This window comes from Rhinoraja longicauda, chromosome 2 (genome assembly GCF_053455715.1).
Source record: "Rhinoraja longicauda isolate Sanriku21f chromosome 2, sRhiLon1.1, whole genome shotgun sequence".
Classification (NCBI taxonomy): domain Eukaryota; kingdom Metazoa; phylum Chordata; class Chondrichthyes; order Rajiformes; family Arhynchobatidae; genus Rhinoraja; species Rhinoraja longicauda.
The window spans coordinates 97,919,756-97,933,594 of NC_135954.1; the positions used below are offsets into that span (position 1 = coordinate 97,919,756).

Consider the following 13,839-nt stretch of genomic DNA (forward strand, 5'->3'; position numbering starts at 1 on the left):
AAAGCCATTCCACGGCTCGAATTAGTCAATTGGGTTCGCTGATCGTTAGAGGTAGTTTGTGAGTGCACCTTAAAAGGTGATATGTTTTGGAAATGTGAACCGGTGAACTAAATTATATCATTAATCAATAATGGAAGCGCTCATGTCTTGTTCGGAGTAGCAGAGCCTTGTAATCGAAACTTTTTTTTCGTTTATGTATAAAATGCTTTGAACATTTGCCAGATCCAAGCACACTGTATTTTAAATTGAATTTAGGCTTGACTTTATCTTTGTAATCAAAAAGGTACTGATGGAACTTGAGTGTGCTGTAGGATTAAAAACTAATCGGTGGTAAATGTACATGGAGGTAGATGAGCAAAATATTTAGTGTAGCAATATATCCTGAAAAAAAAGCTTCAAAACGATAATTACTTCCTCGCAAATGTAATCGCTGGAGAGCGTCTCAGGATATTCTTGCTGTGGCGAATTGTACGGAAGATACAGCCGCCGCAAACACCTGTGAAATGTTCTCTGTGTTCACCATGTCTTCAACGATTCAACCCCAAATCAATGTAGTATTCATTCATATTTCACCATTTTTCAATTATTTAAATCTATCCTCGCCCGTTTCTTTGAAGAATTAGACTTTAGAGAGACAACGCAGAAGCGGGCCCTTCGGCCCACCGAGTTGCACCGACCAGCGACCAACATTATCCTACACACTAGGGACAGTTTACAATTTACAGAAGCCAATTAACCCACAACCCTGTACGTCTTTGGAGTGTGGGAGGAAACCGGAGATCCCGAAGAAAACCCACGCGGTCACAGGGAGAACCAACAAACTCCGTACAGACGGCACCCGTAGTCAGGGTCGAACTCGAGTCTCTGGCGCTGTAAGGCACCAAATAGACAATAGACAATAGGTGCAGGAGGAGGGCATTATAGGGACTGGCAGCATCTCTGAAGGGAAGGAATGCTGCCTGCCCCGCTGAGTTACTCCAGCATTTTGTGGCTACCTTCGATTTAAACCCTCTGACTAAAGAAATTTCTCCTCATCTTCTTAAAGAAACGTCCTTTAATTCTAAGGCTATGACCTCTCGTCCTAGACTCTCCCACTAGTGGAAACATCATCTCCACATCCACTCTATCCAAGCCTTTCACTATTCGGTAAGTTTTGGTAAGAATGTAATTACGTCGGATTTTCATAAATTCATATTTTCTATCAGACTATAAGCCGTTGAATTCTAATATACCAAGGACTCGTAGACATCGAAGTCCTTCCTCCACGTCAAACACTTGCCTGAAGGAGAGTCCCGATCCGAAACGGCCACTGTCCATGTTCTCCACGGATGCTACCTGACCCGCTGAGTTCCTCCACTACTTTGTGTTTTACTCACGATTGCAGCATCTGCAGTTCCTGTAACTTACAGCTTTTAAGAAGACTTTATGACTTGTTTCCCTTTGACATTCGGGTGAATAAGAGGCCCCGTTTACGGAATCTCTGGAAATAGGCTTACTAATTGGAATAACGCTCATTCGCGTAGTTTGAACTCACGGGGGTCGCGGCAAAAATTCACAGAAAGCCGAGAGTATTGGGGGCTATTCGCGAACAAGCGAAATCAAACTGAACCCCAAACCAACCTCCAATTCGCTGCTACGTTGCGCCAAACGGGAAGGTCCTGGGGAAGAAAGGGTGGAGTGCATCCTTTACATCCGCAACAAACGACACTTGCTCGGGTAAAAAAACAGAGCGACATTGGACAGCGAGCACTCTGTTTCACGAACTCACTGACGGCGAGGCAGTCGTTCAGTGCTGAGATTTCACACCCCATTCACCAGCCCGGTAAATTACACAACTACTGAAACCGAAACGACGGTAAAAAGCAAATCCTGTCTTTGAGGGGGGAAAAATGATAGAAATTTAAAATTAATTCATTTCTCCTCTCTTTAATTGGGTTGACATTGAGGGGAGGAATGGGATTTATTTCTCACGTAATCCTGCAGTCGACTGTCGAAAATTCAATGATGTTATCGCTGCCTCCTTCTCTTATAATTTTATTTGCAAATATTTGAAAGTTTGAAAAAAAAATCAATACATGCAACGAAGGGGAAGGCGATAAATGTTTGATTTATCTGCAGAGCATATGGCCCACGGACCGATTCCTACGCCAGAGCGGAGAACAAACTCTCCTCGTTTTACGGCGGTGATTGATGAAGCTTTATTAAAATGGAACCATTTCAGATCGGGTGTGAAATGTTTCCGCAGTTTTACTCGGTCCTAATGTTTGCCGAAAGGCACGCTCGCACAGATTCGACAAGGTCATTACTGACCGCCCTTGACTGGAGGAGAGATGCCAACATCTACCGGGACCAACGGCCTCGCCCGCAGAATAAAGAACAGGCGGTTAGAAGCGCACGTAACGCGAGTATGCCTTGCTCGCCTGATTCACCCCAGATAACTTCCACGCACAATGTGCTCGGGTTTCGGCTCAGGCGGTTTTGATATTGGGGAGAACTGTTGTGCATGGATTTAACATGCTGCAGTGTAGCATTAAGTTTATTTAGGTCAGCGATATTGAACATACTCCATGTTTTTCCACCTTTAGTATAGAGACACATGGCGGAAAGATGCCCTTCGGGTCTCTTTGAAACAGGCCGTCCAGCTACCGCCAATTTTCCAATTTAACCAAGCCAGTTAACCCCTACAAACCTGCACGGGAGGAAACCGGAGCACCCGGAGAAACCCCACACGGTCACGGGGAGAACGTGCAGACTCCGTACAGACAGTACCAGTAGTCAGGATCGAACCCGGGTCCCTGGCGCCACCTTGCCGCCCTCGATGCGAAGCAGTAGAAGCTAGCTGTTTAAAATCCACTCAAATAACGCGCAACGCCGTTCCATACAAAACTTTTATTGTGCATTATATATACAGCAGCATCTTGCAATATATTGGGGGAAGGGGAACGTAACAGCACACTAGCTAAACAATGACTTAGCATGCATAACTATGGGCCAGTTCTTATAAATACAATACAAAAATAAAGACGGTACAGTCTTGCAATTTTCCACTTGTTCTTTAACGTTCGGCGATACACGGGCCTGTAAGTTATGGCAAACTGGTTAGAAATGCCGATGGAGCAAAACAGAAACAAACCTGTTGGTTTTCAGAGACACCTGCCAGTCCACAGCCTGCACAAGTCGAGCTGTTTGTCTGAGGGCGTGATCTAGTCGCGGAGGGGGGAACCCGATAAAACCTATTTAATTTTCATGGACGTCTGACCCTGAGCGGGTTCCTCGTCTGAAGAGCATTCGGACGAAGGACACGTTAAACTTCCGCCTTCCTCGTCGCTGCCCCGACCGCTCCTTAACCTGGAACGTTTGATCTGCTGGCTTTTGGTAATGTCAGCTTTCTCCTGCGAGTCGTTGGACGTGTGCTCGGTGGATTTCCCTTTCTGTTTCACCGAGTCCTGGGCCGCCTGTTCTTTGGCCTTTTTGCTCCGTTTCCATTTCATCCGTCTGTTTTGAAACCATATTTTAACCTTTGGGGTTTAAAAAGAGCGAAGCAGACCCAGATTTATTTTTAAACAAAATTTTAAGCGCGCAGGTAACAAATGCATGGAACTCAAGAAACGGTTTTACAAGTTGTAGGAGCGGAATTAGACCATTCGGCCCATCAAGTCTACTCCGCCATTCGATCATGATTAATCTATCTTTCCCTCTCAACCCCATTCTCCTGCCTTATCCCGATAACCCCTGACATCCGTACTAATCAAGAATCTGTCAATCTCCGCCTTAAAAATATCCATTGACTTGGAAACCAATCCCCATAACGTTAAACAAACGCAGTTCTGATTTTTTTAATAGCTGGAAGCTTAAACGTTGCCGACGGGTTTATATTAAATGACTGCGCTGGCGAATCCTACCTGTGTCTCTGTTAGCATCAAAGACGTGGCCACTTCGAAGCGTTTGGGGCGGGAGAGGTACTTGTTCAGTTTGAATTGATGTTCCAGTTCCAAGAGTTGTTGGCTGGTAAAAGCCGTTCGCGGCCTACGGCACTTTCCCAGCATGCTGGACTGTGTGTGTGCTGCGGAACAGGAGTTAAGCAGCCACATGTCAAATGCACATCCTTACACAATTTAAACTTTGCTACGATCGACACAGAACGCTGGAGTAACTCAGCGGGACAGGCAGCATCTGTGGAGAGAAGGAATGGGTGATGTTACTCCAGCATTTTTGTCCCGCTGAGTTACTCCATCATGTTGAGTTTATCTTCGGTTTAAACCAGCATCTGCAGTTCCTTCCTACACCTTAAACATTCCTACCACAGCCACAGTGTGCGACGGGCCTCTTGTGTAGGAAGGAACTGTAGATGCTGGTTTACACTGAAGATAAACACAAAAAAAAGCTGCAGTAACTCAGCGGGTCTGGCGTCATTTCTTCAGACTGAGTGTCAGGGGAGAGGGAAACTAAAGGTTTCTTGTATTTGCTTTACATTCTTATCAGTTTATCCGCTTGCGGTTTGAGAAGATTGTTTATGTGATTTTCTGTGCTAACACTTTTTGTTGTTGATTCTTTCCTAAAAGACCGCGTTGGGAGAAAAAACACACGCTCTATAAAATTAAATATGCGAATTAACAAACTGGTTTGTCAAATGGTAACTGAGTTTGTTTGAGTCAGAAGAAGGGTCCCGATCCGAAATGTCGCCCATCCAGAGACGCTGAGTTACTCCAGCACTTTGTGGATTATGTTTTGTAAACCAATATCTGCAATTCCTTATATCTCCAAATTATGTTTTGTTATTTTAAACCTTCCCCTCACAAAATAACGATCACACATTTTGATCAGTCTGCTGACATGTCAAATCGGAATAGAAAAGGGTGAGATTTGATAGTGTTGCAAGCTTTGACTGTAACTTCCAGCTTCCACAGTGTTTTTTTCCCCATTGATTATTGCACTGATCTTCGGGAAAATATAATCCGTACTCCGTTTTTTAAAAATTGAATAATATCTTGAAACGCTGAATTCCCTATTTTCTACTGTGATTACGGTCCTACTTGTCAATTGTGCGGTCCAATTCAAAGATTGGAAATGTAATGCATATAATTTTTGAGGCCTATCCTAAGATAACAATTCATATTTGTTGGTCGCTTAGCACCGGCTCATCTGTTAAATGTGATCGCCATTTGCAACCTTTTAAATGGACATAACTGGCTTTCTGGTGTATTAAAATGTTATATTCGCTGGCGATTTCAAATACTGTAGTTTCTTTAAAATTACGCTGATTTCCCACAGGGCTAACATGCGTGCGGACAATAAAAGATGCAATAGAAGAGGGGTCAAATTGGCTTCAGCTCCCCAGGGAAAGTTGATTGGCTCTGTTTAGTGAGAACGCCCACCGTTTATCGGCATCCCCTCTGGATCCCGGTATAAAGTGGACAATCCTTTAATTAAACTAATCAACGGGAATTGAATAAAGCGTTTGGCTAACCCCCAAAGTGGAGATACACACGGATTCATTCCAACACGCTCAATCGACAAATAAAACCACACGCTGACAATTTTAAAAAATCGTTGACAATTTCATATTACTATTGAAATGGTCTGTGGGCGTTTAGATTGTTGATGTTTTAAAGGCCAGTGAGCAATCGGGCGTTTTTTTAACCTAAAGGAATGTGCTTATTTTACCTGAGGCCGGAGAAAGGATCCTAACACGTAGAAAGAATTCGTGTCACAGGGTACTAAAATCAGGTCGAATAGAGAATAGTTTGCAAAGACTAATAAATAAACCACATGTTGGATTTGTCAGCTCATTGTTGCTGGGTTTGCATAGAGCCCGCCATTCACAGCAAACGGTGAAAAGAAAAGGCGCTATTTAGTGCTTCATCTTGAACAAATCTGCTCGAATGGACAGAAACAAAAAGCCCAGTCTCTCTTCTGCAAACAGCAACAGCGTTGAGATTTTAACACCACCTTGCCACTTTCCAGCCGCCTATTATCCAGCCATTTCGCTTCCCTTTTCCTTATTTAATCACCAGTGAAACCTTTGTTTGAGATTTACATTTCGGGTATTTTCACTCCTCGTCTAATTCGTTTTTTCCCCCCCTCTCAAGATCTTTTTTTTAGCCACACATGACCAGACAAAAGAGAAACCCTGAAATCCCAATAACTACTTATTTTTAAGTGCTCCTGATATCAGCACACTCTTGTGTTACGAGCGGTTATTTACATGTAAACCAATGCATATGAACCCACTTTCCACAATGAGCATTAAGTACCAACATGACCACACGAGGGGTAAAAAGGGAACGTGAACTTCATAATAGAAAGCGCCAGGAAAAAAAAATCTTAAAGAGGAATACTTTTCAATTAGCCAGGTTCAATAAACCAAAACCTTGCTGCTGTTTTTGTTTCCCAAGTTGGACAGTGAGTGCTGGAGTTGGTTTACTTATACGGTTTAAAAATAATGTGCAGTTAGTACTGGTTGTTTTTTTTGGCGGTGATTTTCTTGTTCAATTACTTTTTCAACGCAGGTAAAGTGCAAGCTGTAAGCTTGTTTACGAACGGCTCGCTTCCAATGGCGGCCTGCTAATGCAAGATTGAACAGCGTTTAATATGGGCAAAATGGTTAGGCAGTATTGTTATTTCCTTTAAAATGGGCCCATCATTTAATGTTTAAAATCTAAACCAATTTTATAGTTTCTGACCATGACTTCAGAAGGTACAAGACAGTAAGTTTTGCAAATACATTAAACATTTTGCCTCTATTCCTGGCAATAAAAAGGGGACGCTTACCATTGAAATCCGGCATTTTAGGCAGCATTATCCCGGCTGTCGAGGCTCGAAGCCACTGGTCTATCTGGAAGGTCCCGGCCGTTACTTTGACTGGCTCCGAGTGATGGGTGCCTGTTAGCTGGGGGTAATGGTACGGCAGGCCGCCGGGCTGACCGGTCAGGGCCGAGTAAGTGTACAGCGGGTGGCCGTAGAGAGCCGAAGCCGGGATCCCCCCGTGAGGATGAAAGCCGACCATGCCCGGGTGCTGCTGGACGCTCAGGAAGCCGGGCTTGGACATCAGGTTGCCGAGACTAAGCCCCGGGGGCGACGGGCTGTCAGTGCGCAGGCAGTCGGAGACGACCGGGTGCTGGTCGAGCATTGAAGGGCTGGCTGCGGAGGACGGGGGTGAAGTTGCGAGGAGAGGCGAGCAAATTGGAGGTTTGGGGAGATCGACGGCCAGGAGAGCGTCGATTCGGAAATTTTTGGATTTTTCCATCGGCTTTTTATTCCAAACCGTGGGGAAGGAAAAACAAAAAATAAATAAAATAAAGAAGGCGAGGTGCGGTTGGAAAGAAGGCGGCGCAATGGTCCTTTCTCGCTTGCTGCAGACCCAGTTAGTTGTCGCACTGTGTTTACTGGAGAGAAGCCTCGAGTTTGCACCTTGCCTCACTATTTCACACTTGGTGATCCTGGACTCTGGCTCATTGGCTGGGCCTTTCCACCTTGAGTCTCCATTGGTCACTTTGCTCAACCTTTGCTGCCATTCAATGGGTGCGCACCATCTCCGGCTCCCCCGTCCTCATTGGTCAACAGGGGGAGAAACAGCCAACTCGGCTTTCTGACTGGCCAATTGTGGTCAACGCCAATGGTACTGGCGTCACTGTCGGTGACACCTCGCTCGCCCATTCGTCGCCCTCGTCAGGATTATCAGGGAAGAATTCCCTGTTTGTTGTTGGAGGAGATAATCTCCTTAATTAAAGCAATTAAAGGTGTTCATTCTACTTTCCTCCCTTTGAGGTTTAGCTCTCGTCTTGAGGGTGGGAAACTACTTTAAAAAATTGGGAAAATTACAACAAGGCATTTTTTCCCCCCTGAGCCGTGGATTAATAGAGAAACATGAAATAGACAGCAAAAAGATCCACGCGGTGTGCCCGCCTGTCCTGACGTTTCTCCGCTTGAGACTGAAGTAATTTATTCACAAAATGCTGGAGTAACTCAGCAGGTCAGGCAGCATCTCGGGAGAGAAGGAATGGGTGACGTTTCGGGTCGAGACTCTTCTTCCCTGAAGTAAGTTGCCCCAGTTGATCAGCGCACGAGTGAACGGGGTTCTTGATTAGTATGGATGTCAAGGGTTATGGGGAGAAAGGGGTTAGGAGAGAGAGATAGATCAGCCATGATTGAACGGTGGAATAGACTTGATGGGCCGAGTGGCCTAATTCTGCGCGTATCACTTACGCCACAGTTTACTTGTAGAGAAATCTGATGTGAACCATCCTGGTCGAATTGACCATTTATTTTTTGCCCGCGGTCAGTTCACCTAACATGAGTTCGTGCACCTGTGTTGACTGAAGATATTTTTGTTAGCCAACCCCCTCGCACTAACACCAATCCCCCTCCCCCTTCGCACACACACACACACACACACACACACACACACACACACGAGGTGTGAGAACGCGAGTAAACACCTACTGTGTGCTCTTTTTTTTTAAAGAACACATTGTAGACGGCTGTGTAGTTTCCAGACTCTCAAGATTTCTCGCCATGAATTATAAAGTGTAGTTCTATCGTTTTGCTCTAATTATTATGAAAAATAATTTGGTGAATTGAATGCATCGTTCTGGACTATGAATTGTTTATGGCTAGAGAGATTTAGAAAAATAAATAACTAAAGAGAAACATTTTTCAAGTATTTATCTGTATCAAGTTCCAAGTATCAAAATATAATCATCACTAGCAATAATTGCCGCATTGCAACAGTGCTGTTCGCTCGAATCGTCGGTGGATATCACTCATTTGAAAGTCCTGGAAATACGTTTCAATGTTATTTACACGAGCTAGTTTTCTCCAGAAGCCTGATGATAGACTGTTTCTGCGCACCTTGCTGCTCTTTCCACCAGCATTATCGTGTCCATCCACCCTCCCTCCCCCAGGTCGCTAATGCACTCCATCCGCCCCCCTCAAATTTGAACGACGCGGCGATAACTGGGGGTGAAAAACGATAAGGCATACTATTAGAATTATTTTCAGTGGTTCCATTGAAACGAGACGGGATTCTCCGTCTTCTATGATATACATCCACTTGTAATCATACAACATATTAGAGTACAGTTGTAGAAATAAATAAAAGCAGGAGCAGATCATTCGGCCCCACTACGCCTGGTCCACCATTTAACATACTCATGACTGTTCTTTTACCTTTGTGTCACTTTCCTGCGCTAACCTCTATTGCCTAAATATTGTAAAAATTGTATCCACTATAATTTTAGCATTCAGTGAGAAGAGTGGACGTGGGACTGCAGATGCTGGTTTAAACGGAAAATAGACACAAAAAAGCTGGAGTAACAGTGGGTCAGACAACATCTCTGGAGAAAAGGAATAGGTGACTTTTCAGGTCGAGACCCTTCTTCAGAGACATGGGTTGGAAACGTTTAGAGGGATATGGGCCATACGCGGGCAAATGCGTCTAGCTTAGATGAGGTATCTTCAATGAGTTGGGCCGAAGGGTCTGTTTCCATGCTGTATGACTCTTTATGACTCTGTTCCTTAATTTGAACGATAAGGTTTAATATAAAACTCTCCGACAACTTCTAAAGATAATCAAGGGCGGTTTGCAATATATTGGGTTCTGCAAGTATGATGCGATATATTGCTTTTAATATGACGCGGCTGTAGTCCGATAAGACAAACCTGTTAGCAAAAACAAAATTGTGCATTTTTTTTAAAAATTCAGGAAATTAGTTCAGCGTGTTTTCGGCTTCGAAGCTTTCGGTTGCGAAGTGGTTCTCGAGACTCGGTGGATGTGTATTGCGCCGTGTGATGTGATTCGCATGGGCACGGCGGACACCGAGAGGGCGTTCAATATCGCCTTTCCCCGTTTCATCTAAGGTTGCCTCTGGGTTTGTGCAGCAGCGCCGCATGAATTGACTGTGTAGTAAATAAACGCATTTATAAAAGACGCTGGAAGATGAGATGCAATCATTGATAGTCAGCTAAACATCAGGATCCCATCTATTGCCAGTAGGTCATATCTGTGACACAAAACTGTCCGTAACATTTTGACATTAAGTAACAAGATTGTGATATATTAAGATGGTGATGGATGACGACCCTTGTGTCTTACCCCAGAGGAGGCAGCTTACATAGACGGGTAATAATGGTAAGTTTATTAAAGCAATTTCTTTACAAAATGCACCGGAGCTTCATGGGCCTAATCAGACAGCTCCATTTAATGGATGAACGGGTCATGATCGGAATTATTGACACCCAGCTCTCCGTAACCTGTTTCCCAATAAAGCTGATTACATTTTGTCAATTCATCAGCTAACCACTCTCACTGTGACTGCATCAAAGGCTTATTTGCTCAGGGGAAATCAACAAGCCACAGATCAAATCCATTACCTTTGCCGAGTTATCCCGGTGGCCGCTTTGTGGGAATTTTAGTTTCCCATCGCCCGTCTCGTTCCAATTTATCAATTAAAAAAAATATTGTCTAACTCCGATCTGAAATTTACACCCTTCTTCTTTCATAAAATAGACTTCTCTATTTGCTTTGTTTTAGAAAAAAGAATAATCATAAGTAAGTTAAATTGTAAAAGCATCGTTAATATTTTTTCAAAATTGAAAATACTTCTATTTTCAAGAACAGCGTGCTGTTAAAAAAAATGGAGATTTAACCTGTGCGGCAGGCATTTTGATGGAGTTCTGTTGAATAATCCCGTCTCCTTTCGTGAGGAATTGGTGCCACGCTAAAATAAACGAGCGATCCTTTCCCCTTTCTCGTCATAAATATGGAAAATAGCGAAGGAATGTGTTATTTGTAATAATTCCGTGGTCCAATGACTATACACAGCGGCAATCAACGAGAAGGCTCTCCTATTGTGGCGCTGATTGAAGAGGTCGAGGCGGGTAAATGTGAGATAGACACAAAATGCTGGAGTAACTCAGCGTAAATGTGAGTTTGTTTTCAGACGAAAGTTGCAACCCTTCCCTCGTACTGTCAACCCCATTTCACTCATGTACAATTCGAAACTAATTAGCTTCATATAAAAGAAAACAATACCAAGACTGCTGTGTTATTGTGCAGTACCATTATAAGTGTGCGATGAAGGTGTTCAATGGGGAATAATACATTACTCCAATAGATTCGTTTAGATTCGTTCATATAGAAACACACAGGTTTGTGAAGATAGAACGATCAGGGGTCAAGTTCAACAACAACGAACATGTGAGATGCCAACTGCCCTGCCTCTCTCTTTCTACCCCCCCCCCCCCCCCCCCCCTCCCCTCTCTCTCCCTCTTCTTTACCTTCCTCTCCTCCTCTGGCCTGTTTAATTTACTGGCCTTCTCTGTAACGTTAGGAAATATGAACCACAGACTTGGCTTCTTACTATTCTCAAAAGGCCACAAAGTACTCAGAGGGCCAGGCTGCATCTCTGGAGGAGATGGATGAGTGACGTTTAGGGTCTGAAGAAGGATCCCGATACGAAACGTCGCCTCTCCATGTTCTCCGGAGATGCTGCCTGACATGCTGAGTTGCTCCAGCACTGTGTGTCCTTTTGAGTATTAGTCAGCATCTGCAGTTCTTTGTTTCTTATTATTTTCCCTTTGTTGTACCCTTGAGAATATATTAAGTAAAATAATTTACCCCTATTGCTTATGCGTGACAACAAAACGTTGGAGTAAGAGTTCAGAGGAAAGGTCTCAACACCAAATGCCGTCTATCCATTTCCCACCACAGAAGCGACCCAGCTCGTAAAGTTCCTCCAACAGTTTGATTTTTTGCTCGAGATTCCAGCATCTGCAATCTCTTGTGTCTCAAAGTAACAGCTTGAAGTATAAAACATACCAATTTCAGTAACTTACAGGCATCGCGACCGTTGATAACAGCTGTTGTAAATTGATGTGTTTTGGAATCATTTTGAACGTTACAAATTAGTGTTTGAAGAGCTATGAAATGATTAACCGACGTAGCGAGTTTTCTATCCAAGGAAACATTTTGATTATTACAAGAAATTGCAACAAAATTTTTTTGGATTTGGCGATGTATTCAATTCTTCTAAATTGGACATGGACCTGTCTCTCTTACGGAATTCCTTTGTTGCGGTTACTATCATTAGGTTATTAATGTATTGATTTTTGTATTATTTTATATTACTGTATTGCCTTTACGGGCCTGTTAAGGTGGTGCAAGTAAGAGTTTCATTATTCCGTTGAGGATAGACACAAAAAGCTGGAATAGCTCAGCGGGTCAGCCAACATCTCTAGAAAAAGATGAATAGGTGACCTTTCCTCCAGCTTTTTGTGTCTATCTTCAGTTTAAACCAGCATCTGTAGTTCCTTCCTATTCATTATTCCGCTGTTGCTACATATGACAATGAAACATTCTTGATTCTTGACTGTTTCACTCTTGGCTGTTTGTTTCAGAAGACGTTCCAACTTGCAGTATTTTGAGATGCACAAATTTAGGGAATGACACATATTAAGGTACCTATTTACTAAGTTGTTTTATTTTACTTTTTAAATTGTAGCACCTTCTATGTCCCTTTCTGAATGTCCTGCAGTGCCTCAGGTCCAAGCAAACACCTCGCCTTGCGGTCACGGCTATTAAATGGGAAGATAGACACAAAACGCTGGAGTAACTCAGCGGGACAGGTAGCATCTCTGGAGAGAAGGAATGAGTGACCCTTCAGACTGAAGACTGAAGACTGAAGAATGGTTTCGACCCGAAAACTTCACCCGTTCCTTCTCTCCACAGATGCTGCCTGCGCCGCTGAGCTACTCCAGCGTTTTGTGTCTATGTTCGGTTTAAACCAGCATCTGCAGTTCCTTCCTACATGTTAAATGGGAAGTATGGTCAAACATTTGTGTATTGAATTGAATTGAATTGAATTGAATAAGTTTATATTGGCCAAGTATGTACTCATACAAGGAATTTGCCTTGGTGCTCCGCTGGTAAGTAACAACACGACAAACAGTAAACAGTACATACTGCAACTCCCAATATCGAGGGATGACTTCTACCAAGTAGTGTCATGGTGGCGTTTACGTGAGAAGACTGAGGGGCCTTGCAAGCAAGAACTTCTGACAAAGTAACCCTCCTCAGTATAGTACCAATGTGGGCCCGACCTTCTGACTAAGGGACAAGGATAGGGCTTTAAAAGCGTCGTGCGGATTTTATTTTGAAACCAGGGTCACACGTTCCGGAAGAGTGGTGGAGGTGAGCACTCCCACATCATTTAAGAAGGACTTAGATGGGAATTTGAAACGCCAATGCCGATGGCTATGTGCTGCTGGGAAAATAAGATTAGCGAATATAGGTCAGCACGAACACGGTGGGCCGCAGGACCTATTTCTGTGCTGTATGAGTCTCTGATGTTAAGATCATCACCAACTGAGCTATCTACAGCACTAAGGTAAAACACCCGAAGTATTCTTATCATTAATTGTAGATTACGGACATTGAATTTAGCAGATTTCCCTCAAATAAACCAATGCATTTGGTTTGGGTAGCTACCAGAGAAAATAGGTACATTTCAGGAAAGATCACAATGCAAGGCAAAACCGGGCAAGGGACGATCTTGTCTGTAGCGACATCGAACTGTGGAGAATACACAGGCTTAATATCACCAGTACCATATGTTCCAAAGTACAGTGTTTCAAGGCAGCTTCACCCCACAAGCCTTCAAACGTGACCTTAACCACATCGAAATAAAACCAAATGGCAGGGGGTATCGGTAGTCAGCGGTGAAATGATTAAATCTCAAGGTTATCAACAGATTTCACCGCGCCCCCAACACCACAAATGCACACGTTTAAAACGGTCACTCGGCGCCTCTGGTTGAGTTCAGAAAACACAGAAATTAGGTG

General features: G+C 43.6%; 1 protein-coding gene across 1 annotated transcript; it reads right to left on the reverse strand.

The window, feature by feature from the left end:
• Positions 1 to 3,233: 3,233 nt before the first annotated feature.
• Positions 3,234 to 7,246, reverse strand: mnx1 (motor neuron and pancreas homeobox 1). The gene is made up of 3 exons (XM_078429440.1): positions 6,772 to 7,246; positions 3,903 to 4,063; positions 3,234 to 3,518 (listed from the first exon to the last, which is right to left on the reverse strand). Exons 1-3 carry the CDS (start codon positions 7,244 to 7,246, stop codon positions 3,234 to 3,236), a joined length of 921 nt encoding a protein of 306 aa, XP_078285566.1.
• Positions 7,247 to 13,839: the final 6,593 nt, after the last annotated feature.